This window comes from Apus apus, chromosome 7, assembly GCF_020740795.1.
Source record: "Apus apus isolate bApuApu2 chromosome 7, bApuApu2.pri.cur, whole genome shotgun sequence".
Classification (NCBI taxonomy): Eukaryota; Metazoa; Chordata; class Aves; order Apodiformes; family Apodidae; genus Apus; species Apus apus.
Genome location: NC_067288.1, coordinates 19,535,867 through 19,562,341, shown reverse-complemented (window position 1 = coordinate 19,562,341; position 26,475 = coordinate 19,535,867). Strand labels below are relative to the sequence as shown.

The 26,475-nt window shown below is 38.1% G+C and overlaps 1 protein-coding gene across 1 annotated transcript in view; it reads left to right on the top strand.

Annotated features, from left to right (window-relative positions):
• The first annotated feature begins 1,406 nt into the window (after positions 1-1,406).
• Positions 1,407-26,475, top strand: part of AK5 (adenylate kinase 5) — a 69,924-nt gene continuing 44,855 nt past the window's right edge. Inside the window, exons 1-6 of the mRNA XM_051625216.1 lie at positions 1,407-1,649; positions 3,436-3,622; positions 4,584-4,751; positions 9,535-9,704; positions 9,828-9,941; positions 20,249-20,440. Coding sequence (XP_051481176.1) covers positions 1,590-1,649; positions 3,436-3,622; positions 4,584-4,751; positions 9,535-9,704; positions 9,828-9,941; positions 20,249-20,440 — 891 coding nt within the window. The 5' untranslated portion in view covers positions 1,407-1,589. The remainder of the gene's footprint in view (positions 1,650-3,435; positions 3,623-4,583; positions 4,752-9,534; positions 9,705-9,827; positions 9,942-20,248; positions 20,441-26,475) is intronic.

Here is a 26,475-nt window from a genome sequence, read left to right as displayed (position 1 = left end):
CCTTCCAGTCCAATTTGTCAGAAGATCCTGGAACTGGGACTGCCCCTGGCACAGTGTTTAGCCGTTTGGGGAATGAACAAGGTCTGGAAGCCTCTCCTGCAGAAAGTGTCTATGTAAGAAGCTGGAGGCAGGGCAGAGGAGAAAGCAGGCAGTTTAACTACAGAAGCAGCAAAACAAGGGACACGGCTGCAGATGAGAGGGACAAGCTTGTCAAACTGATACTGATTCACAAATCACACACAAGGGAGTGAAGCTTCTTAAAACATTCCCAAGAAGACCTATCCTATGCCTGGAAAGAGCTGAGGTACAGAAAATGGTTGCTCACTGTTGTTCATAAGCTTGCACTTATGTCACCTATTTATGTTAGGGTGTGCATCAGTGAAACTACATAGATGCTGTTAGAAAAGATAATCAACAAAATTAAAATCTAATTGGAACATGAGGCTTGATATAGGGCAATCAAGGAACTTAAATTATCTACTCTTGCTTCTAGTATGCTACAGACTATCACAGAAGCTATCCCCTACTTAGCACTCCTCAGAGCACATCTAATGCATAGTGCTTTGGGCTTCCTGGTGAAGGAGAGATGTCAATAAAGTCAGTGATCTCCAGAGGTCCCTTCCAACCCCTGCCATTCTGTGATTCTGTGATTCTGAGGGCACGGGGCTTGTTCAGCCTGTGGCAGGCTTAGAGGTGACATAATAGCAGCTCTCCAATGCTTGTGAGGAGGTTATCATGGAGTTAGGCTCTTCACAAGTGCAATGGGGAGCAAGACGCAAACTGAGGTGAGAGAGGTGCTAACCAAAGAGAAGAAAACCCTTCTTCATCACGAAGCCAGCCATGAACAGATTGCCCAGGCAGGCTGTGCAGTCTCCATCCTTAGGGGTTTTTGAAGATGACACTAAATGCCCAAGCAACCAGATACCCTCTCAAGAGCTGCCCTTGCTCCGAGCAGGAATTTGGACCAGAGGTGACTTCAGGTCTCTTCCTGTGACCCCCACGATCCCCGATGCTCATGAGTGATCAGAGTTCATGATCTTTTACCAGCTCAAACTGTAAGAAACGCCTCGCTTCCCAAAACGCCAAAAAAGCGATGCCAAAGGCCGACACCGCCGTACACCGGGAAGCTTCCCCCGGCCCTGGTGCACGGCCCTGCCCGCACTCGCTGCCACGGTCCTCCCGGCGTGCGGGGCGCGCCGCAGGACGGCAAAAACAGACGGTGCTTCCCGGGGGGCCGGGGTCCGATGCCTCCTGGGGCACCCTGCCCGCGGCTCGCAACCAGGCACAGCCCCTGACCGCCTCCGCTCGGCTGCCTCCCCGCAGGCACCCCCTGAAACTTTCCCCGCAGCCTACGCACGCTCTGCCTCCCCGCCGGGGGAAAAACGTGCTCTCGCTCCCTCCGTGCAACGGGGACGGGGGGCGGGCAGCCTGTCTCCCTCCTCCCCCCGCTCCGGCTCGCCCGCCCGCGGAAGCCTCGCCGAGGCTCCCGCATTGCACCGCACAGCCGCGCCGTGCCGTGCGCGGGGCTCGGCGCTGCCCACCGCGCCCCGCCGGCGCCCCCGGCTCCGTCCCCGCTCCCGGCCGGCGGTATGAGCGCCGGCGAGGCGAAGGAGTATCTGGCCCGCAGGGAGATCCCGCAGCTTTTCGAGGTAGGCGAGGCGGAGGGGGGGGAGCGCTTTCTGCCCCGTCGGGGGGTGCCCCCGCGCCGGGACCCCGCGGCGGGCGGCGGGCTGAAGGTGGCTGCAAGGACGGAGCAGCCAGAGGAGGCTGCGGCGCGCGTACCTTGCGCGGGGAGCCGCGCCGCGGAGGGCTGGCCCTCACCCCGGGCCAGGGTGGGAGCTGTTGGCCGCGGAGCCGGCGGGGGAGCAGCTGTCCGGTGCCCAGCTGCCAGGAGCCTCCGCGGGCGCGCAGGCAGCCGCGCCCCTGCGCTCCGCGGCCGGCTCTGCCCTCCGGCAGCGCCTGGGGAGGGGGCGAACTTGTGTGTCCGCAGGGCGAGGGACCCCCGGGGTCGTGCTGCCGAGGAATGCAGGCGGGGGGCGTCCTTCAGGTTTTCTCCAGATTTTCATCCGTCTGGGAGGAAAAAAACCCACAACTGTTCAGTGAGGTTTTGTTTAGCTTCCTACAAGTTACCTGCTGCTGCTGGTTGATAATTACTTCTCTAGATTGTTTGTGTTTTTTTCGGAATCAGACATTCTGCCATCTATATAAAACATCCACACGCACAGACACATCTGTGTTTTCCCTGCTCTGTTTTGCAGCTAGACCTTTTTTTTTTAAAAAAAAAAAAATGTATTCGAAAATTACAGGACACAGACCATGCTAATGTTTTACTAACACGTTTAGAATGTGAATGGTTGAACAAGAGATGCAAAGAAAACTGCTTTTCTGTAGAGGCTCAAAGCTTGAGCTGGCAATTTCTAAAAAATGGTGCCTATCTTCTGCAAAAATACATGGCGAGTTGCTGTGGTCAAGTAGTATAATGAGGGCATAGGTGCACATAAATTATATCTTGTTTTATAAATACAAATGTGTGCAAATAACAATTATTGTATAAAAATACACAAAACAAATAACGGATTGAATACTGAATTGGATATATTTATGGTTAGTACTAATACCAGCCATGACCCTCAAGTTTATTTGCACCAAAATTAGGAAAAGCATAAAGTAACAGAAATCAACCTGACATTTATTGTTAAGAGAAGGTTGGATGCAGCTGTCTTGTGGAGAGGTGAGATGATGACTTACATATCACTTTGTTGAGGAAAATCAATTAGGATGCATCAGAGGAGGACCTGACATTCCTTCTCCCACCCTCCTCATAATGCCCAGAGGTACGACGGGTGCAGAATCTGAGGACTGGCTGGAAATTTCTGGTCAATTAAATCTGGAAGCACCTATAAACTTTGGGTTTGAGATTTTTTTCCAATACTGATCAACATGATATTTGAGTATTTCTTGTGATTTTTAAAAAAATCTTTCATTAGTTATTTGTAGAAGTGTTGACTTAAGAATATGGGTAAGATGCTTGTGTGTGCACTGGTCTTTAAGGAACATTTGTGTGATCAAACAGACTACACAGAATATGTAACTTTTGGGGCCATCTAGCTTTTGCATTGTTCTGCATATATTTAGTAGTGATAGTTCTAAGAAAAATGAAGGGAACTTTTTCACTATTTTCAGTTTTTATTACAATCCAAGCAAACAAATATAAAGATGTGGCCACAACCTTCTTCTCAATCACTTCTGTGACACCAGCAAACCAAAAACCTACAATTTTTGCAGGCCTCACTCTCACACACTGGCTTGAAATGGGAGTCTGAATATACAAGGAATATAGAGGGCTTCTCCTTGTAAAGTAAAATTCAAAGGAACAGTGCTTGTTTTTTCCTGGGATTTAGCATTATAGTGTATATTTCTGATCTTATGTTGCAGAGTCTGTTGAATGGCTTGATGTGTTACAAACCTGATGACCCAATTGAATATCTGGAAAGCTGTTTGCAAAAAGTGAGAGAGCTTGGAGGGTCAGAAAAAGTGAAATGGGATACTTTTGTCAGCCCAGAAAAGAAGACGCTGCCTCCACTCAATGGAGGACAAACCAGGAGGTCTTTTTTCAGAAATGGTAATGTATTAAGTATAAAAATGATAGTATTTCTTGTGCTCTGGGTGGTTTTACATCCACTACTGAATTATTTTACACCTGCTTCTATAGCAGATCGTGCTTCATTCTGATTTTTCACAGGCAGAGGACTCAGGATTTTGGTTTCTTGCATTCTGGCATTTGTTTTTCTTCTCCCATAATGGATGCTATGCAGAATTGGAAATTCTGACAATTTTTTCAGCCTAATGATGGGTACTTGCTGTGTAAATGTTTAACACATTAGTGGAGAGATTTCTCTTACCCTACCTAAAACATCTGCAAAGATAGGGGCAAAGTTGACCCAGTGCACTTTGTTTATATGTGTAGTTAATCCTTATGGATAAATAACAACTTCAATGCAGTTACACTAGATTGTTTTTCTAATTTATACTGGAGCTATATGCTAATTAACTGAATAGGAAGTAAATTATAAACACTTAGGAAAAGGTGCATCTCATCTAAATGTCATATCAACACCTGTAATGATTTTATTTGTAATGTTAACAAAGAGTAATTAGCTCATCTCTTAGTTGCCATAGTTATTATTCCTTGCCATCCAGCATTTCACTAAACTAATTAGCAGGAATACTATGACTGTTTCTGTGTACAGCATGTATGACCAAAAGAGTTCTGCTTGACAGTACAGGTTGTCTGCACAATGTAACACTTCTCAGAGGCTGAACTCTGAGCACTGTGGGCAGATTTTCATGAAAAAGTTGACGTGCTTGTCAAGAAATGTCAAAGAAAACTGACTCCTAGTGGTTCTAATTTAATAAATCAGCTAATAGAGGAAAGGAATATTTAAAATAGTAAGAGCAGGCGCATTGTAAATTAGGAGATATTTATGCTTTATGTTTATTTATTATACTTCTTTAAATCTGTGTAAGCAATGGATTTTGAATTTTCTGTGTATTTCCACAATTCCTCTCCTACTGTTTTACAGTGATGCCTGATAATTCTAACTTCCCTTACCGACGGTATGACAGACTCCCTCCAATCCAACAGTATTCCATAGAAAGTGACACCGACCTCTCTGAAACTGCTGAGCTAATTGAGGAATATGATGTATTTGATCCTGCAAGACCTCGACCAAAAATTATCCTTGTCATAGGTATGAAGGCAGAGTTATTCTGGCAGGATTTTCTCTGTTACTTTGCCTTTTTATTTGCACTGCAAATGCACTGCATGCCTATATGTATTTAAATACAATCTTTCCATCTTCTTTAGCAAGTGGGTGCAGCCCAGCTAGGGGGTATCAGAAAGTTAAATTCTTAATGCTGGGAATATAGTATCCCAACTGTCAGCGTTTGGGGGATTACAGTGAGCACCTGTGATTTTCACCTCTGGAATTGAGTGCAGGAGTATTTGAAGTTAAATCCTTGAATGCCAACATATAGTGAACAGCCTCTGGATTTTACAGAGCTTTTCTTTCCCCCCATTTATATAGAGAACATTGTAAACATTCCACAAGGCTATTTCAGGTTTATTTTCCAGCTGAGTTTCTCTGAATCCATCTGTTATAGCATGATCTGATAGAAGCACAATACAATATGTAGCTTAGCAGCTAGTGTCCAAATTTATACACTATCAAGAAAATTTCTCCCAAATTCAACTATCTGTTGAGAAAGCATGTAAAACCACAAGCTGACAAGAGTAAAAGGATAACTAATATACTGAATGAGAGAAAATTTAAAATGTGTACTATTAATTTCAAGACACAAATATTGTACACCAAAACTGTGCTGCATATTTTTCAGTTCTCATAAAATGCCAGCAGAAACTTCAGTTAAACAAGCTATTTATGTATAACTAGTGACAACTACACTCCCTCGCTCGGATGTTACTGGCTCCATTCATTGCTGGAGACTGAAATGAATAGATACAAAAGACCTGTCTTCCGCTTCACATTTTCTTGAATACACACTTTTCTTTAATAATGCATTATTCCAAAATCTTTTTATGCTTCCATAGAGGTTTTTACAACTTCTTCACTTTATGAAAGTTATCATCCTTGTAATGAAGCAGGTAGCCCCAAGGCAAAAGAGAACTCGCTTATAAAGGTGGAGGTTTTGTGCTTTTTCTATGTTTGCAGAAAAGTCTTCTGCTGAAATGTAAAGAGCTGCAAAGCGAGTATTCAACTGGATTTTAGGAAAATCTAATGGAAGCAGCCAGGATGACACATATCTAAGTCACTGGAAAATTAAGTTTCTAAGGCATTATAACAGTAGGAAACCACATTGTGTTAACAATGTGCTTCATGACATATTTTGACAAATGCATTTTAATTATTGATACAGCCTGAATACAAAAATATTTAAAAATTAATTACCTGGTATCATTAGGCCCATAGTTCAGTATTTTTTTAAACTGCATTGAATTAAAAAGATTAGTTAATATAAAAAATATTACTATTTCCTTTTATAATAAAAATTTAAAGAAAATATCAAAGATAGTGCTGTTAGCAGTTGGCTCACCTCTGGATTGGTTAAATCCAGTACACAGCTAAATTCTAAAATAATAATTTCAGAAATCTTATTTATTTTAAATTCACAACAATATAAGCAAAACTGAAATTTTGAACTTCCTTCGACAAGACTAGATTAAAACAACTGCTTTAGTAAAACTTTTTGGGCATTCATTTTACATGCAACAAATGTTCTCTAGTCTAGACATCTTCTAAGAAATATGGAAAATAATAATGCTTTTCTTGAATAATGTATAATTTCAGAATAAGGGAAAAGAATGAAAAACAAAAGTTATTTGATTTTTCTTTCTTATGAACAGTTTGCCAGTATGATTTATCAAAGAGTCAGGAATGGATACATAGTTCAATAAATTATAATGATTTGCTGTGGGAAGTAATTGACTTTTATTTTATTACCTGAATATGTCCCCTTACATTGTAAAGGGATAATGCCCGCTTGCTGTAAAGGGATATTTTTGGATTTAGAAAAACAAAATGTATGAGAAATTTATGAATGTTAAAGCAAATGCTTTATTAGTTTTTTTCTGCTTGCAAATCTAAATTGAAAAAACGGAAGTGCTGAATTACACATTTTCTTCTGCTTCTCCTTCACGGCAAAGCAAAGCAGAGGTGTGAAGTCTATCTACTTGGTTTTGAAAATATTTTTTTTCAGCTATTTTATGGTTTTAGAGAGACTGATGCTTTTTCAAGTAACAGTTCTGTTTTTCTGGCATCTTTTATATCTCTGCTGGAATAGGGATTTTCCTTTTTGTCACATTTTTTGTTTCTAATTTTCTACACATTACCTATGTAAGTTTTGCGTCTCTATGGTTTCTACGGTGTAACATAGTCTGTTTCAAACTTGTCTTGAGTTTCCAGAGAACTAAACTGAATTTCCTTGTTGAAAGTTTTATATCTGCAGGAATTAAGCACAGCATTGGCTCCAATATGTTTTATAAACCCTTTGCTCCAAAGCACAGTTATAACCTACCACACCTTTTTTTTCCTGTAGTTAGGATTATTGCCAGTAAATAAAGCCACAAATTCATAGTAATAAATGTTACCCTTACGTGTAAACACAAGCATATAGAAGATACATTATTTATATGTTTTGCTCATTAGATTGTAATATGTGGTTTTAGATACAGAGAGAGGGTTGCTTATGGGAGTCTTTATACAGAATGAGTAGACATTCCAGGAACAAGTAAGGATCCTATTAATTCACCTGGCAAAATCTGCTCCTGGCAGCAGTCATCAATTAGTTGCACTTATTTATGCTGTTCTTTCCATGTAAGAAAGAAGAAACTGAGAATCAGTTACTCCAAACCTACTATCATCCCAGATTACCAATAGCATCTAATAAACTGTAAACTACATGGAATTACTGTTTTTCAACATTTGTATCAGGTACATTTTTTTGATATAGGAGTGAAACACAAGGTAAGCTTTGGTGAAATGCACTTGTCATGGGGAAGACTGAGCCACCAAAGGGAGCAGGGAAAGCCAAAGCATATTTCATTGTAGCCACTGTACTGGAGGAGGTGATTCCTAGTATATCAGATGCTTGTGTATCTACAAAAGGGAAACAGCCTTTATTCTAACAAAAAGGAAAGCTGAACTGTCTATGAAAGAAAGAGTTCAAGCTGAAAAAGTAAGCCCATTGAGATCACCTAGAGGAACTGAAATAAAAGAATAGTTGTAAAATCTAATATAATCTGCTGCAAGAAGAGGAAAAAACATGTGCCTTTTTCCAGAGATACAGCAAGGGAACTGAATGAGCAAAAAATCTTCTTCAGTTATAACCTTCCTGTACATGGATAAAATATGGTTCTTCTTTAATTTCTTTGCTTGTGTGTTTTATGAACATCTGTAACTAATTGGATGATACAGATACATGCTTGTATTTGTGTTTATCTTAACCTGGTTTGATTTAAGCATTATTCAAACTAATTAGATAATGATAAAGTCTTTTTTCCCCCAAGGGTATAATTAAACTGTCTCAGGGTATAGGAACACCTTAACAACATCCAAGTTTTCCGGTGCATTCTCTTCAAATGGGTCCTGATCTGAGTTGCAAAGGCCAGGTGAAGAGTTACCATCACAGCCTGAGGGGTACAGAGGAGTTCCAAGTGACTATTGGTGACACTCAAAGTTCTCTGATATGTAAATTGGAGCACAGATTCGAATCTGGATACACAAAGAGTGTCATAGCCATAACTGAAGCAATATTGTAAATTTTATCCTGCAGTCAAATCTGTATTCCCTTTAGAAATGCCTAAAAGGTATTTATGACACTAATACAGATAATATGACAGCTATATGATTACTAACATTTACTTTCATTGCATAGTTGTATTTTTTAAAGTTCATAGAAAACATATATTTTTAATAAATCTTAATTTTTTGTCTGTTGAAATACAATTCAGTCTTCTCACACAAATCCCCAAAATCTAGGCACTTAGTGTTGGGAAATCAAATCAGAAGATTTGTTTTGGTTTTGCTTTTTTACACTATTCAGTAACATACACTTTTCTATATATAAACATCTTTTTATCAAAACAATTCTCTGTTTTTATGTACTGGATTTCAGCTTCTTTGTTCTTCATGTCATCATGTGTCATTTTTAGTTCAGGCATAATGTGGGCTTTTCTACATGCATTCTCTGCTGTCCAGCTGACCTTCACTTCAGCATTCCCTGCTATGTAACATAGCTGATTTCTGTGATTTTGATACCTATTCTGCCAGTGCTATATTGAAGGGCCTCCTTATTCTTGAAGTTGTCCAGCAAGCTGAACAAATTGCTTCCCTATCAGATACTTCAAGCATCAATAGCAGAAGTAGGCGTGGTTCAATAAAAGTCCATGTACCAAATCACTATGGAAACATCTCAGCTGATTATTTAATATTTTTCTGTATTTTAAATTTAGAAAACCTCAGACACTCATGCAAGCGTATTTAGGGGCAGATTTTATTAGTTCCATTTCATGACTAGTTCATTGATTCCACTGGCTTATTTAACCAAGTATGATTCTTTCTGACATCAGTACACTTCAGACTGTCTGCCTCTACCTTAGGATTCACAGAGTTCAAGAAGAGACCAGTTAATTTGTCTCTTCCTCTACTACAAAGCAAGGAAAATTCCTTTTCAGCAGCAGCTCTAGAATGAGGTCACAGCTAAAATAACATTTTTTAGTTTTAATTTTCAAGTAGATTTGTATTACTTTTGTATTTTTTTTTACTTCATTTTACAAACTGTTCCCTGTATGATGGGGTAGGTGAGACCCATTTCTAAACAGCTGGTAGCAAGTCATACAGATGCAAGATTTTCTGTAACGTTATCTGGAAAATTGGTGCTGATAGCAAAGATTTCACATGTTCAGGTACTTCAGATAAAAGGTGAATTTAATGTTTTGCCTGTAAATACCAACAGGTGGCCCGGGAAGTGGTAAAGGAACACAGAGTTTGAAAATAGCAGAACGTTACGGATTTAACTACATATCAGTTGGTGAATTGTTAAGGAAGAAGATCCACAGCACAAGCAGCAATAGAAAATGGTGTCTAATTGCCAAAATAATTACTACTGGAGAACTGGCCCCTCAGGTACAGCACATCATGTGTTAATATTAACTTTGAAGGAATTGTACATGCTGTATTACTGTGCACCATCAAGTGCACCATTGCACATTGCAATATTAAATAAATAACTTATTTTCTCTGTGAAAGGAAACAACCATAACTGAGATAAAGCAGAGATTAATGCAGATCCCTGATGAAGAGGGTATAGTGATTGATGGATTTCCCAGAGATGTTGCCCAGGCAATCTCCTTTGAGGACCAAGTAAGAGCTTGTTTTTATTCTTAAAATAACTTACATATTTCTACAATAGTTAAGCTTCTTGAAATCATCAGTATGATTCCAAGAAAGACTAGATGTTATTTCTAACTGAGCATTGCTCTTTAAATCTTTGCCACTACATAATTACAGGTTGACAAAAGGTTATTCTTTTGGTTTACATTACATTATGTTCTGTCTGAAGACAGAATATATTCTAAAAAGACAATGTGATAACATAACGAATAATCCAAGCCTCTTACCTGAGAAATGAAAAACCTCTCAAGATGAAGAAGAAAATAACATCAAATCTAACCATTAATATATTTTATATCTTAGTAATTTATAAATGGGGAAGACACTATATTCCATATCTATTAGTTCAATTTAATCTACATCAAAAGGAGCATACTTAAATCAGTGGGTATCTTCACAGCACTTTTAATCTCCACTTTATTACAGTGCATTGAAAAGACTTGAACAAAATAAGGGTTAAAACTGCCCATGTTGTGCAAGTTTTTGTAAACAAAAAATGATTTTCTTTTTTTAGAAATTTAGATCATCCTGGTTATTCTAAACTACAATTCTAAGGTTTACTCAGCTAAAACTGTGTTACCACGTTCTATTCACGTGTTGTTTTCATGTGTGTATTTTAGTCTAAAAATACTTTATTCAATGGAAAAACAAACAGCTTAGGTCATTTTCTGATCAAGCACTATTAATGTAACAGTTCTGGTCACAAGTAAAGGTTGCAGTTCCAGAGCTGAATTTTTAGAGTGCCCTTCATGTAGAGCATTTCAGAGTCCTTCACAATTGCTGGTATATTGCCATTTCTGTACTTTGAATTCTAAGTGGCATTGCCAAGGCAGAAGTAACAAAAGAAAGCAGCTAATGAGGCATTTCATTAGTGTGCTTTTATAAGGTATTATTCTGGGAAAAATTTAGAAGACTGAATTGAGGAAATGAAAGGAAACAGATAAAATAGTTGTTACAGAAAATAACCAGTGACTGCCAGCTATATCTCCTTATAATTAACAGAAGATAAGATTATTTTATAAATGAAACAGCAGAAATTTAGGCTTAATGTTAATTTCCTTGCCTCATTTTTTTGTCCCATGTATTGTGTGATAGTGTGACTTAAATGCTAAAATTCTGTGCTAATATTGTGTTTGATGAAAGAATGGGGGATGTGAAACTGAAGAACGGACAGGAATTAAGTGCTTTGAGTTATCTTAGGCTGAAATTCTCCTTCTACAAAGCAATATCTGTTAAACAATACTTGAGTATCCATCATAGAATGCACTAGTAATACCACTAAGAAGTGGAGTACAGTAGGTAATAGAAAAAGCCCAGGCAATACTGTGCTGTAGAAGGGTAGACAGAAGGACACTATGTTTCATATATGTTTGAACCCTCCCTTTGCACCATTCTAATATGCTTGCTAATATTCTTTAGAGAAAATGTAGGATGGATTTAGTAATTTTAAACCTGACTATATTCTCAGAGATTCATTGTTTTCAGTCCAGTGGGATTTGCTAAATCACACACCTCAAGGCCTGATTCTGCCTGAAAGGCAGATGACTGTCTGAGTTTTTAAAAAAATCTAGGAGCACTTCATATTGGTCCAACTTTCAATCCTATCTGTCCTAAAATAATATGGGAAGGGGAAGAAGGAATCAGAGTTTTTATAGGAGCATAGGAAGCAAAATTTGGTCTGTTTAAACTCCCCCCTGACCTCTTACATGAGCTTATCTAAGGCCATAGAAATACATGTACAAAGGATGCACATAGAATCATTTTGGTTGGAAAAGACCTTTAAGATCAAGTCCAACCATTAACGTAACGTAAACATATTTCAGCATACAACATCTGTTTAATCCAGTGGGATATGTTCAGTATTTTATCTTGGCTTCATATTTTAAAGAAATAAAATATGCTTGTTGTTTCTTTAAATTTTTCAGTTTAGTAAGCCATAATGCTACACATGTAAGTAGGAAGGTCTTGTGCTAAGGAAGGGGGACTATCAGCAGATGTGGCACCCATCTTCCTTCACAGGATGAGGCTGACAGTAATCCATGGCATGTCAGGTGATTTACATTATATATACTAACATTTTTAAGGCACTCAAAGATCCCTCAATGGGAAGTGCAATTGAGTTTTGGAGAATTCAGTAATTAACTGTTGTGATAATTAGTGTAGTTATGCAATTAAAGATGCCATGGGTGTTTTCCACAGCTTGGAAATGTTATAGCTTTCTTGCTAGCTGTGGGTAGGAGAACAGAACGGAATTGTTCTCATGAGCCAAAAGTTTCAAGAGGAGAAATAATTTGTTGAAATTTCAGCAAATAAAGTTTTGATTAAATAGTAAGACACTTTATACTTAGAAGATCTATTAAGCAATGAAACATCCTTCTAAAGAAAATTGTGAAACCCACAAAATGCACATAGGCAGATGGCATTATTCTGTAATACATACACCTTATTCTTATAATGACATCCCCTGTAGAACACTGATATCTATGAATAAAAAGTCCTGAATAAGAACTAATTTTTATTGTTAGCATTTTGTCATGGGTAAATACTTGTTCTTACATACGGTCCCTTTAAGACCATTACATGTTTATGTACCTGAAAACAGCAGCAAAGGTTGTACGACAGAAGCCATTTCAGAGGTCACATTTAGGAGAACTGCCAAAAGAGGCCTGAAGCAGGAATTACTATTTATTTGTTTTCCCTCATTCATGATCCCTTCTCAGCTGTTGATTGCAAGGGTTCTAAAATGCAATTGTGTGCTTTTGAACAGTGACTTTACACTACTATTATTTGTTCCATATAGCAGCTAGAACACTTTGGGGTTTTATGATGTAAATTAAAATAATGATTGTCACGTTGCATAAAATTAAATTGAATATGCTGGCTTTCTCAGTTCTTCCAGCCATATAGGGTATAGAGTGGATGCCAGTGGGAGAAATAAGCAGCAGGGACAAAGGTGACTTTTCATTTATCCTTCATCATTTGAGTGTGTTGGTAAGGGTATTCACATGTAATCCTATAGAAGTTTGAAATAAACAAAGAAACGTTCATTTTTAAAGTACCATTTTCCACTGTATAGCCTTTCTGCTTTGCCCTTCCTTGCACAGACAGAAAACAAACTCCAAGAATGTATCTAATAACACTAAAAATGTGAGAGGAGAATGTGAAGGACTTGTCATCAAACTGAATGGAAATTGAGTTAAGTAATACAAGCCATTGAGAGAGTAGATAAGGCTGCAATGGAGGATGAACAAATATGAGGAAAATAGGAGTCTAGTAACAAAACAGGCTACAAAAGTCTAACATCATTATAGGTTAAGAAAGCATGTCTGGTCATTATTAATTGTAAGAAGCCTATATTGATTTGTTACACAAACATTCCTCTGTGAGGCATGATGCAGTGGGGTCAAGAAAGTACCTGGACCAAGTGAGAGTCCAAGAAGTCAAAACTTGGACCAGATTTGAGCTGGCCACAGTGGTCAGTGAAAGGTGGACCAGGAGAGAACTTCTAATTTTGGGTCTGAGCCACTTCACATCCCCTTTCTCCACTAGTGCATGTTGTGGACAGTAGATGATGAACAACTGAAAGGCAAGATACAAAGGGCGTAAAATCTGTCTTGTTCCCAAATGCTCACACTGTAGTTCACTGGAGAGTGTTTATGGAACCTCTTTGTATATATTATTACATGGCTTTTACCAGTAAGAACTGTGCTGAGTAAACATAAACTAGTTTATATTGGAAATGGTTCACTATATTAGTAAAGGAAAAAGTCATCTAAGGTGCCAGGTTTCTCTTACAAGTACATGTAAAATCTAACTGTGCTATGTTTGCAGACATCTTTAATGTAACAAATTGTTTATGCTAAAATAATCCCTTCAGTTTTATACTTCACATAGCTGTTTCTGAGACTTGACACTAAGGTTTCATAATTATTCATTCAATCAAATGAATACATATATGTCTGAACTCCAGTTACACACCTATCCTGCATAATATTTTAGTATAGAAATACACAGTGGTAATGAGTTAGAATCATAGAATGGTTTGGTTTGGAAGCGACCTTAAAGATCATCTAGTTCCAATCCCGTGCATGGGCAGGGACACCTCCCACTAGACCAGATTGCTCCAAGCCCCATCCAGCCTGGCCTTGAACACTTGCAGGAAGGGGGCATCCACAACTTCCCTGGGCAACCTGTGCCAGTGTCTCACCACTCTTACAGTAAAGAGGTTTTTTCCTACTATATAATCTAAATCTACCCTATTTCACGTAGAAACCATTCCCCTTGTCCTATCACTCTACGGCCTCATAAGACATCCCTCTCCAGCTTTCCTGTAGTCCCCCTTCCAGTGCCCCCCCAATTCTTGTTGAGCTTCACTTGTAATTGCCCTTGCTGCTACTACCAGCACATTTTTATTCCTTTGACTAATCCAGAAAGTGAACTTTTCTCTGGGAAAAAATGTTATTTTTAGTAAACAAGTCAAAGTAAACTAACTTATGCTAACAGGGTACAGCAATTTTGTGCTTATTATGTGCCAGACTCTCATGTGGACAGTAAGTTCTCAGCGTGTTGCTAGGCAGAATTGTACTAAAACACATTGCATCTCAGTGACTAAATTGCCTAAGATAAAGCAATGTGTCATTGCAGCACTCAGAGTATTTCTCTTTCTGCTCAGACCTAGAAACCAGAAGTAACAAACATTGCTTCCAAGCAATAATGTCAATCTGGAATAAGTGGATTAAAAAGCACTTGACACATTTGAGGAAGTTTGCATTTGAATGAAAGCTTTTTTCCTTCTCTTTTATTGATTTTTGTTAACTGTTCCTATCATCCATATAATTTGAACAGGAAAGAAGCCTTGAAGGTGGCAACAGTGAGGTTTTCAGCAGTGCTTGCCAAGCAGCAGCAACTCTGGTCACTTATTTACACCAGTTTCATTTCTTAATGGTCAGCTTCTCGCTGCAGACTCATGGCAGCCTGGGAGAACTCACAGCCACAAACACTGAAGTTTTCTTTGAGTTTCTCTCAGTTTTTTCTGAACTCAGATGAGTTGAAATAAATATTTTTCTCTGTGAGGATGGAATACATCACAGAATCACAGAATCTTAGGGGTTGGAAGGGACCTTGAAAGATCATCTAGTCCAACCCCCCTGCCAGAGCAGGATCACCCAGAGTACATCACACAGGAATGTGTCCAGGCAGGTTTTGAATGTCTCCAGAGAAGACTCCACAATCTCTCTGGGCAGCCTGTTCCAGTGCTCTGTCACTCTCACAGTGAAAAAGATTTTCCATATGTTTATGTGGAAATACTATGCTCCAGCTTGCACCCATTACCCCTTGTCGTGTCATTGGACATCACCTATAACTTCTCTCATAGTGTTGGACTGTTGCCAAATCCTGACTCTCCCAGTTCTTAATTCCAGAAAGCAGCAACAGTACTGCCAACAGTTTTGATAGGGGTATGTTTAATACAGCTTGAAGTCATGTAACTGAGAGAATCTCAGCTCTCACTTTAAAACAACATTTTGAGCAGTCATGGTTGTGGAGAAAAAATGAAAACATGATTTTTGATGTCTTAAAAGCAAACAGAACTTCCTGTTCATGTATTTGTTTTAAATATATGATAATTTCTGTATTTTGATAAATGTGAAATCCTTCTATGTAATACTGCAGATTTAATACTGATTCATTTTGCCTTTCAGTTTAAGCCTAGGCTGTCCTAAACCTCTTAATTTCTAAGACATCTATGATCTCTGCTGAGTGCAAATAGTAGAAATATTTAGATTCCAAGCACACATTGAAAAATGCCAAGGAGAAAATGGTTTATTTACCATTAATGTGTCAACTTGAAATTCAGCAATTCACCTACAGTACCAGCATGCTCTAGCATGCTAAGTATCTTTCTCCCCAGTAACACTGTAATGAAATGCCTCTGACTGGTGTATTGAACTCAGATGACTTGTGAAGAAGAAACTGCAACTTGACTTTCTGTATAATCTCTCGCATGGAAATAAGTTTTTACCCTTCCCAGGAGAAAAAATTTCTCACTTCAGTATTTTCCAGTTAATGTCAATTACTACTTTGGTTTGGGGTTTCTTTTCCCTCACTTTCAGTCACTCATGCATAACTTTCCTTCTAGTTTCAATGATTCCTTTACCAACATTAACCCTGTTAGTTTCAATAGAGTGAGTACAGATTAAGTTTGCTTAAAATATGTTAATTTAAGTTTTGTTAATAATGAAATGAAATGTGCAATAGGTGTTAGAATTAATGAATGCTCACTAATAAATGTAATTTAATTCATTGGCAAAAAAGAAATACCATTTTTGTAGAAATTATCTTTAATTTTTTTATATTATCTAGGTGACAAGATTATATTTGAAGAATTAAAACCCTAATTTAAATAAAAACAGAGGCCGTACATTTCATCTGATTCTTTGTTTAAAATGTCCTTAAGAATATTTATAAATGCAGTATACCTACAAAAAATAACTGGTTCATCTTGGCTGTGATTCAAGTTCACTTCTAAACTCCCAAATAAATTCTTTAAGAAAATTATTATGAGAAGCAGTTGTGCAGAAGTAGAACTATACAGATGGCACAATGTACAATGCTGGGAAAAATTGACTTGTCCTCTCACAGCCTCACAGGCTAAGGGCAGCATGCCTGTTCCTCCAAGTCTAATACATAAATATGCAAGCAGAAATGATGCCTCTAGTCCCCTCAAAGCTTGACATAGGTGTCTGTGGCCAGCTGACCTATGGTGGTCCAGCTGCCAAGCTCATGCTCTGCAAAGAGCTTCTCATAGAAAACCTGCTTTGTCACTCACCAAGACTGTGGGCTCCAGAGCAAGTAGTAAAATGAATGCAACATTTCTGTGAATCTTTGTAAGGGGAAAGGATGTGTTCCTTGCAATAGGTCTTTGTTCTGGTAAAGGTATTTTGTTTGCATCATGGTCCACCTGTCTTCTTCATTTCATTGCCTCCTCAACTTCTATCTCTCTTCTCCCAAATCTCCACTTCATTGTTCCAGGCTGATAAGCCTCAGGTACAGTTCCCCTGCTGGAGATGTGTACCAGTCATCTGCGTGAGGAGTGGGAGGGCTAGCACATCAACACTCTGCATTGCTGTGGTTCCTTAATTCATTTTCTTTCGCCCTGTGAGTTTTACACTGCTTTCTTAAAGCCAAGCCTGAGAAGGAAGCTTGTGCATTCTCCTGGGAAGGGAAAGCAGTGGTTCAATTTTCTGCGTGGTAAGAGCCTCTAGACCTCCGGTTTCCTGTTTTTCTGGACCAAGGACTCTTCTCTGATAGCCAAACGAGACAAAGGAGAGCTCATCCAGTGCTGGTCCTTAGCTCACAAGAGAAGACCTGATACTCTGAATTCAGATTTGATGGAGCTGCATGCTGAGCAGTTCTGAATCAGAGACAGGCATTCCTACTGATAGGCTTCCCTACACAAGGGAAAATCTGAATCATTTCTCCCTAAAGACACCTGCTTCTCTCAGTCAATTATTAAGGAGCCTAATTATGTTTTCTGGGCAGTTTGCTGGAAGGTTACTTCTTGGACAGTGTGAATACGGTTCAAAAGCAGTAACCAGAAAAAAATCTGTCAGCAGGATTCATTCTTTGACAACGATTCATCATTTTGCTTTTCTAAAACAAAAAAAACCCTATGCAAACAGTCTAGTAAGCCAGCAGAGATGGAACTACAGAAAACAAATAAGTAGTTACAAGGGGGAGCATCCATAGAATGGACATAAACTAGCTTGATAGTGACCTTTACCAATTAGAATAAAATGCACTGTTAAATTAATGACACTTGTTCAGTTAAGTTTTCTCAGGAGTATCTGGTAGAACATACCAGGAATTAAGAAACAGAATTTTTGTATTTTGCCTAATGAGGAATAATGAAAGACAGCGTAATCATCTCAATTCCTAGCAAACAACCACACTACTCTCACTAACAAGAGGAGATGTAGGAAATATCCCCAGAGAGGAGAGAACATCTTTCCACTTACACTGCTTTGCATCAATAACACCATCAACTTGCATGGAATTACTCTCAGTTTACTTCTTGTTCCAGTTTAAGAAGAAGATTCAGACCCAAAGAGAGTAGGATTTACTTACTAGTAAATACTATTCTAAAAAATGAGATGAGGTACCCACCAGTTTTATTCTGAGTTGATGCCATATGCTCTTTGTCTCATTTAAAATTCAGAAGGTTGTGAATAACAAGAAACCCGTCTGTTCCTATAGGGAAAGATTCTCCTTTCTGCTGAGTTCCAGTTAGTAAGTAATCAAATTAACTTCCCTAAGCTCCACAATCCATTCTCATATGCATTTCTGGACATGAATAAGACCCTCAGCCTTCAGCACAAGATGAGCATTATGGGAAATCCTCATGAAGGAATCCAGTTCTTCTGTCTATGCTGTTTCTGTACAGCTTTTCTACAAGCTGAGTCTCAGAATAAAACTTACTCCCTAGTCATAAAACTCAACAGTTAGTTCCGAGTTACAAAAAATAGCTTTGTTTTGAGATGAGTCATAAAAAGCATTTTTCCTGTGTTAGAAAAAAGCAATTTGTGCTCATATTTATGTAGGAGAACTAGATGTTTCCAGAGAAGCAATCCCAGATGCACATATGTTCACACTAGCCTGTTACATTCCAATTTAAAGTATTTATAAGCAAGACTTTTAAGGCAGATGCAGTTGAGTTAAGTGGAAGCAGTGTGGTTCATGAAAACAGGAATAAAAAATTAGTAACATTTCAAGGGTTTGCTCTGAAAGCTGTAAATGCATGTAGGAGAAATATATTAAGTGCTATTAGGTCTGTATACCTATGGAAATACAAGTGATCTCACCCTTTTGCAGACCTAAAATAAAGCAAAGGCTTGTGTTTATTAAATAGTTTTCAGCTACTTTCTGATTATAAAAATGTATGTTCTGCAGATAAAAGATTAATTCATAGAGGCATCACAATCAGAATCTACTCTGTATTCCTACCTCAAATACTTTTAATTTTTTGTTCCACTTCAAAAAATCTTTTAGACAATACTTAATTTGAAAATAGGCTTCTTGAACTGAGAATTTTAAGCCATTGTTTTCATTGCCATTTTATTTCTGTGAGTGAACTGTATTTCTAATTACAAATGCCAGTGTCAGAAAGAATAGTTTTAGTTACTGGGATTCCAATAATGTCTTTTGTATTGTTGCTGTTACTAGTCAGGAAATTAAGAACACCACCACTCAGCTCCTGTAGAGAACTTTTCGTTTTAAAAAGCAATAGGAAATAATTACAAATTAATTTTCCACAGTAATTACTGTGTTGTACCTTATTATTATTCTCATTTTACAACTAAAAAAAGGAAAAGAAAAAAAAAATTAGGCTGAGGGCATGCTTTCCCATTTTCTTAAAAAGGAGCTGACTTCAGAAGCCAGTGCAGTTTGTGGAAACTAAACAGATGAGAACCTTCCTACCTGATGGCATCATGATCGCTTTCAGATCCTTCCCTTGCTTTGGGGCTGCACCTACTCAGCCAGATTCTTTAAAGAGCTGAGACTGACTGTGGAAAGCTGCACTCTCATCTTTGTGTGAAGCAGGAGGAGACCTTCCCTTTGTCTCCTTCCTCTTTTTCCTTTAGGGCAAATAGTTTAATGTGAGATCTATTTATTGTAAGTACTCTCTAGAAGGTTTGTTGCTGTATGTGAAGTTATGTTATAAGCAAAAGCTTAGGTTCTACACTTGAGGAAGTCTGGTATGACTCACAGATCTGAGTAAGTGGCAAATGATAGTCCTGAGGATGTTTGGGAGTGAGCATTGAAAGCAAGGAGAAGGCTAGCTACAGCTTGGAGCATCTGAAGATTTTAAAATAACACCTTACTTGAAGGCTTTTTAGATAGAAACCCTACAACTGTTTTTCCTGCAGAACATGAGCAAGACATGTATATATTGCTTTTTTAAAAGATTTTAATTTTAGCTAAGGGAACCTTCAGGTAATGCAAACAATGAATATAGTCTAGAGACGATTTCTGGGGTGAGGTACAAATTTTTCATCAATGTTTTCCTTAACATTTCAAGTGAAATAAATTTACTAGCATTCACTTAAGACAAACAAGCCCATCCTTAAGTCTATGAATTTCCCTTAAAAAACATCACAGAAAATTTATTACTTGGCCAAGTTCCCACTCACATAAAACCTCACCTAAGAGTGGAATTGCTGAGCCCCGTAGTGCTGTATAGTCAACTTAATCACAGACTTCTTGAATTGCTCTTTCCACAGATCTGCACCCCAGATTTGGTAGTGTTTCTGGCATGTTCCAGTCAAAGGCTGAAAGAAAGGTTACTGAAGCGTGCTGAACAGCAAGGGAGACCTGATGATAACCTGAAAGCCACTCAAAGAAGACTAATGAACTTCAAGCAGAATGCTGTCCCACTGGTTAAATATTTCCAGGAAAAAGGGCTGATCATCACAGTAAGTCCTCTAGTACACACCTCTGAAAAGTGAATTGTTGTGGTTATACTTGGCTTCTTAGACCTTTTGCTTTAAGATAGGCTAGATTATATTTTAGGCATACTCCATGGTTACTGAAAGGAAACTTTCAGTTTCGTGGGGAAGAATTTTCTGCAGAATGCACTAACACAGAGCAAAATTCATGTGCACGTAGATGACATGGTAAGCACCGTGTCAGTTCTTTGCTGCAGGCATAAACTGCTTCTTCAGCTAGCTGCAAACACTTTTGCTCAGAAATTATTTGCACAAGAGAAGAGCTTACTTTGAAACACTGGTTGCTATTCCAGTGCCAGCAGTTTCATCCCTTGCAGATAGTGTACTTTTTGGATGGTTGTCTTGAGAAGGAAGGAAAGCAGAAAAAAATTACATTCTAACAGAAAGGAGATCTTCAGTTGGATTAATATAGGTTCTTCAAGGAATAAATATATCTGGATGTTGACTGACTCCAGTAAATAAAAAGTTCATAGATTATTTTATCATGGGTTAAATATGCCTTATTATGTGGTCTCTTACAAGCTTTAACATTTTCAATAAAAATTTTGTTGACAAGAAAATTGCAATGTAAATAAACCATTGGATAGCAATAAGAATACTGATTTCTGCAATATTTGGGGCAAGAGAAAATATCTCAGAACATAGAACATGCCAAATGTTGTATTCATAAATAAAGCCAGAAGTACTTCATGGAAGTGCAGCTTCCAAGTACTTCTGAAGTATTTAAGTGCTTAATGACAACAAATTCAATGAGCAGTTGACAACAGTTGAATTACTGACATGTTCTAAATGATGAACTGGGTCTTGTTGCAATAGCACACAGAACTTGGTACCACAAATGGTACCAGGAAAGCATGGATGGCTTGTTTTGGGCTTTTTTGATTGCCTAAATAATCTAGGTAGTTCACATGGTTCTCCTCATGGCAAGTATGACTGAATCTATATGCTGCTCAAATTCATGAAGGCCAAAGCAAAGTCATTTAGTCATGTTGGTAGCGTTAATAATGCACTTCAACATTTTCCTGAATTTCAAAGTTAAAATATCAGGAAATTATTACATTGTTTTCTACAGACTGTATTTTCTGTTTGAGGATTTATATCTTCAGATAATCTGTATTTCAGAAACTAGTTGCTTGTATCAAACCAAAACTAATTGTAGGAAGATGGTAGGATCAAGGAGAAGTTGGGTGGAAAAGGCAATTCAATTTCAAGTTTCCACTCTGCCTTGTTCAGATGGATTTTAAATCTCTGCTATCACCCCAGTGATATCCATCACCCACCTATGGGTTATTTTGAAAAGAGTCTCTAAATCTCCACTTTATCTGGACTCTAATCTGGTATAGATATTGGTATAGAAGTTGGAGACTTGTTATGTTAATAAGTCTGTGAGTATTTAAAAAAAAAAAAAAGACTCACTTTAGTGAGACAAAATATTAAATATAGAAAGAAGGCTCTGGACCTTATTTAAAGAGCCAGAACAGGACAGTATACTGTGACATAAAATGGTGATGTCACTAATAACTTCATTGTCTCAGTTGTCCTTTGAAGGAATTTACCATGACATTCAGAATACTCAAGAGAACCCAGAAAAAGCTACTGAAGCTGGAAATGGATTTTGAGCAAAATTTAGACTTGAAATACTTGCAGGTGAAGGAAAGAGCATATATAGCTGTCTGCTCTCATTAGCTTCAAACAAGCCTAATGCTTGTCAACTGTCATGGAAAAATTCTCCATGGAACTGTGTTATATAAATTTTTTTCTTGATTTGGTTAAAAACAGGATTTTGCTATTGCACTGCACACTGACATAAGCTTCAGCTACAGGCTCTGACTCACCAATACACTGACAAAAGTATCAATTGTAATAAATTTCTAAAGTTTTTTTGCTATCAAATAGCTGTTCAACTTGAAGTTTAAGTTTGGGCTTTTTATTTTTTTACTTACATAGCTGTGAATGCTGATTCCAAACAACTTTCAATTCCTCATTCCTTCTTTAATTCTGGGGCCCTCACCAGGGAAATAAGGGTCGTGCAGGCCTTTCAGCAACTCTCAAGGTCAATCCAGATCTTATCAATACCAAACTGGTACCCAAAGGCATGATCTGAACATCACCCTGCTTCCTGCTTCTGATGGCAGCCACTGCTAGGCACCTCTCCCAAACCAGAATCCAGCTGAAAAATCTTCTCAGAGAAGGAACGTGCATCTGATTTGGTGGAACACAGAATGACTAGCTGCTCTTGTTTTTATGGTGGTGATACTTATTTTCATCCATGCAGTTTTGCATTAAACAATCCTTAAAAAGAAAATATATAAAAAAAAAATCCCACCCCCCCTTCCCTGAAGTAATGCTAGGAATAGAGACTGTTAGCCACCACCTCCTCCGCATGCTCTTGCTTCTCTACTGCAGGCTCAGGATCTCATTTACATGCCATCTGATGCCTTTGATTTTGCATTTTTGTACTGTAAAGCAATACAAACTTGGCAGGAATGGTTTCACTTGAACCTAGCCTTGTTTGTATCTGAGCATAAACGTTCTCCCCACAAGTCACAGATGTGGGTTTGAATGTGCTTTGCTTTGTAGAGGGCACTGAACTGAGATTTCCCATTGATTGGCCCAGTGCCACCAATATGTTTTCAAATGCCTCTGAGTTGTTTCAAAAATACAGCAGCCATGACTACAATTTGTAGGAACATGTCAGATGTACTTTTAATGTGACTACTACACTGGCTCTTCAGGGTTCTTCTGGTTTCTTGGGCATGACCAAGTAGGGGTGCAAAGAGGAACCCAGATAGCTTTGAATGTCAGCTAGAGCAAAACTTCAATGTTTTAGGAATTTTGTAAGTCAAACAAGGAATGTAGGCAGCTCTTTGTGGGAAACTCAACATGAGAGGTTTTGTTTGAGATTCAGGAATCTTCCTGTGTTCTGCTGCACGGTTCCTAAATCTTTAGCTGGCTCCATGAATGTATATGCTTATATAATCACACAAAAAATCATATGCAGGAAAAATGAGATGTGAGATGGGAAATAATTGCTCTCATTTTTTTACTTTTTGGTGGTTCAAAGCAATGAAAGGTAAGTTGAAGCCTAGAACAGGTAACCAGATCTCTTCAGACACAGGAACTCCGATAGCTGTCACTGCAGATTAAGGGTCTCTGTGCCTCTCTTATGTTTTATAGCTCTTTTGCAGAAACATTGGGATATGAGAAAGAGCCAGGAAATCTTTCCTGTAGAACTGCTGAATTAGAGGAAGTTCGTGTGTGGTCTCATCACTGCTAGGTTTTATGCTGTGTCTCAACACTGTATGTAACTGAATTGTGAGATATTTTGAAGAATGTACCAAAAAAAGGTATTTAAATGAAGTTTATGTAGAAATGTGTCTAAACAAACTGTTTCTAAATATATGCACATTATATATGTGAAAAATAGATGAGTAATTTGTGCATATGTGGAAGCATGTGCACCACACACGCTTTCCAAGCTTCCAAGTATTTTCAGCTTCTGATTTTATAATTTATGGCAACAAGTATATCAGAAATACTGTGTCTACCAGAGAATGACCAAGCTTGGAAACTTGCCCTCTGTGTATACATGAAAGCATGCAGAGAAACCTTAAGGTAGAAATTCTTTGCTGGGGTAAATAGCATTGGTCCAACACTATATTATTTTTTAACTTCAGAAGCACCACGATTTAAATAAATAGCAGCTTTTTGAAATCTGCCCTGCCCTCTGTACCCCAGGGAGTTTGAATGAAGTAGTAGACTTTGAAAAAGAAACAAACTTTGACAAGTCTGGCTATAGAATTAGCCACTGATGAATGCATAGGCAAAGGTGATTTAGTAACTCCAGAAAGAGAGAGGGAATGCTGTTTCCAACAGCTGTACTATCCCAGATGTATCAGTTTCTGGCACTGTAAAAGCTGATACAAGTTTAAAATTAACAGTTTTTTAACAGATCTGAAGCTACAGCTGAGATGAGTAATTAAGACAAGCTATCATGAGGAGAAATTAACTGTGGGCAGTATATAAAATAGCATGCCCTACATATTCTTTAAATGGTTTTAAACAGTTCCTCTTAAGGTAATTAAGCTGTGTCCTTTGGGTGAATATTAGCTTCTCATTTCCTTTTTACAGTTAAATGAAGACTTAAAGAAGATTATATTTTTCTTATTTAGAGGAAACTTACATTAAGAAACCAGCTTGGAAAAAATACCTTGTCTCTGGGAATTCCTTTTGTATTGAATCAGAAGCGCTTAGCAAAACTTTCCTATCCTAAACCACATCTGATTTTGTGAACATCAAGCAGAATTGAAACTGTATTTCAGCCATGATTTGCTGTAAATGTGAAACTACCAACTTCTTACCAAAAGTTCCATTACTGATTTCCATCTCTGATTTCCACTGGTGGATCTTCCCTGTGAAACATTTATAGTCAGTGACTTCCTGATTTTATGCAAAATCATTGGGCTGCCATTTGATGGAAAAATTTTGGATATCAACTCATGCAAGTTGTTAATCCAGTAGAATCAGGATGGTCTTTTCAGCTATCACACTCCTATTAAAATGTTACTACATCTGGTGGTTTGTGCCGTGCAAGTCCAGTATTTAGCATCCATAATCCCTGAATCTAAGTTGGTATCATTAGCTATTGTTAAATATTTCTATTTCCTTATGCACACGGCAACTGAATGTTTGTTCTTATATCAACTGTACTTAACTTCAATTCAAATGGGTGAAATAAGACTGAGTGGACCAGCTTCTAGTCATGCAATCTAGTACCATCCTGTAATTATTTGAGCATTTGCACCTGCTCCTCCTTGCCTGTAGATGTTCTGTGTGAAAGAGAAGGAAGACATAAAAGATTACACTTCCTTATTTTTAATGCATCATTAAGATAAATGTATGCCCCTTTTTGAATGCTTGGGTATTGTAATGATGGAAGCCATTTAAGTGTTAAAATGGAGAAGAGATGCTCAGACTGTCAGCAGAAAGTGTGATGCAGTTTATCTTCTGGACCTGTTCTGCCACTTTTCTCTAGTGTCCTGGTCTTATTTCAGCAAGCTCAACAAGACAGGGTAAGATGCAACTACAGGGTTGGTGGAGAACTGAGAAACCTGAAGAGCTGCTCATCCATTGTGTGACTCAGTGAACATATTGCACTAGACAGTTCTAAAATGAGAACTGTAGCTTTCCCCTACATATTGCCCTTTGAAGAACCACCTTTAGAATTTTTGTGATAGCTCTTTGGAGATTTTTTTTTCCTAAAGAATAAACAACTAAAGAATATCTACCACACAGTGTTTTGAAGAACTGTATGAAATACTTCAGAATTAGGAAACACCACTATTGTGATACCTCAGCACTTCACTGAAATAGTATATCCTTGCTTTTTAAATTCACTGATTTTACACATCATGTAGCCACTAGTTTGGCTGTTTTGTTCCTTGTAATTGTGGTACATCATTTAGTGTTAGCACAGATATCTCTGTGATGCATTGCCTTGTATCATGTAGACGTAGCCTGAAGTTCTTGGCAAAGTCTCTCTTGTGATTCCTCTGCAATTTGCTATAACTAAGCATATATCCTTTATCCTCTTGCACAGTTATCAGCTTTCATATTCCCAGGGTTAGCATTTGTACATTTCCATCTGATACAGGACTGAAGTTTGTTTCATTAATGGCCAGTGAAAATAACTGTCTGTTAACTTTGCTGTCACATCACATTTTGCAAGTCAGAAGTCTCCTTAAATAATAAAATGGGAAAAGAAGCCTCCCAAGACATGTTTATAACATTGCAATCACAATTATCATTGTCATTTTCTGTGAAGGAAGAACTGTTGCCTCCATTCGCAAAGGTTAATCTCTTTTTTTGCCAACAACATCATAATTCATGCCAGTCATGGCATAGCAAACAAAAGACTTAATGTGTAAAATGTGGCATATTTTCACTGTAACTTGTTGTAATCAGTTATTTATTTATCTAGGGTTGTTCATACATATGTTACC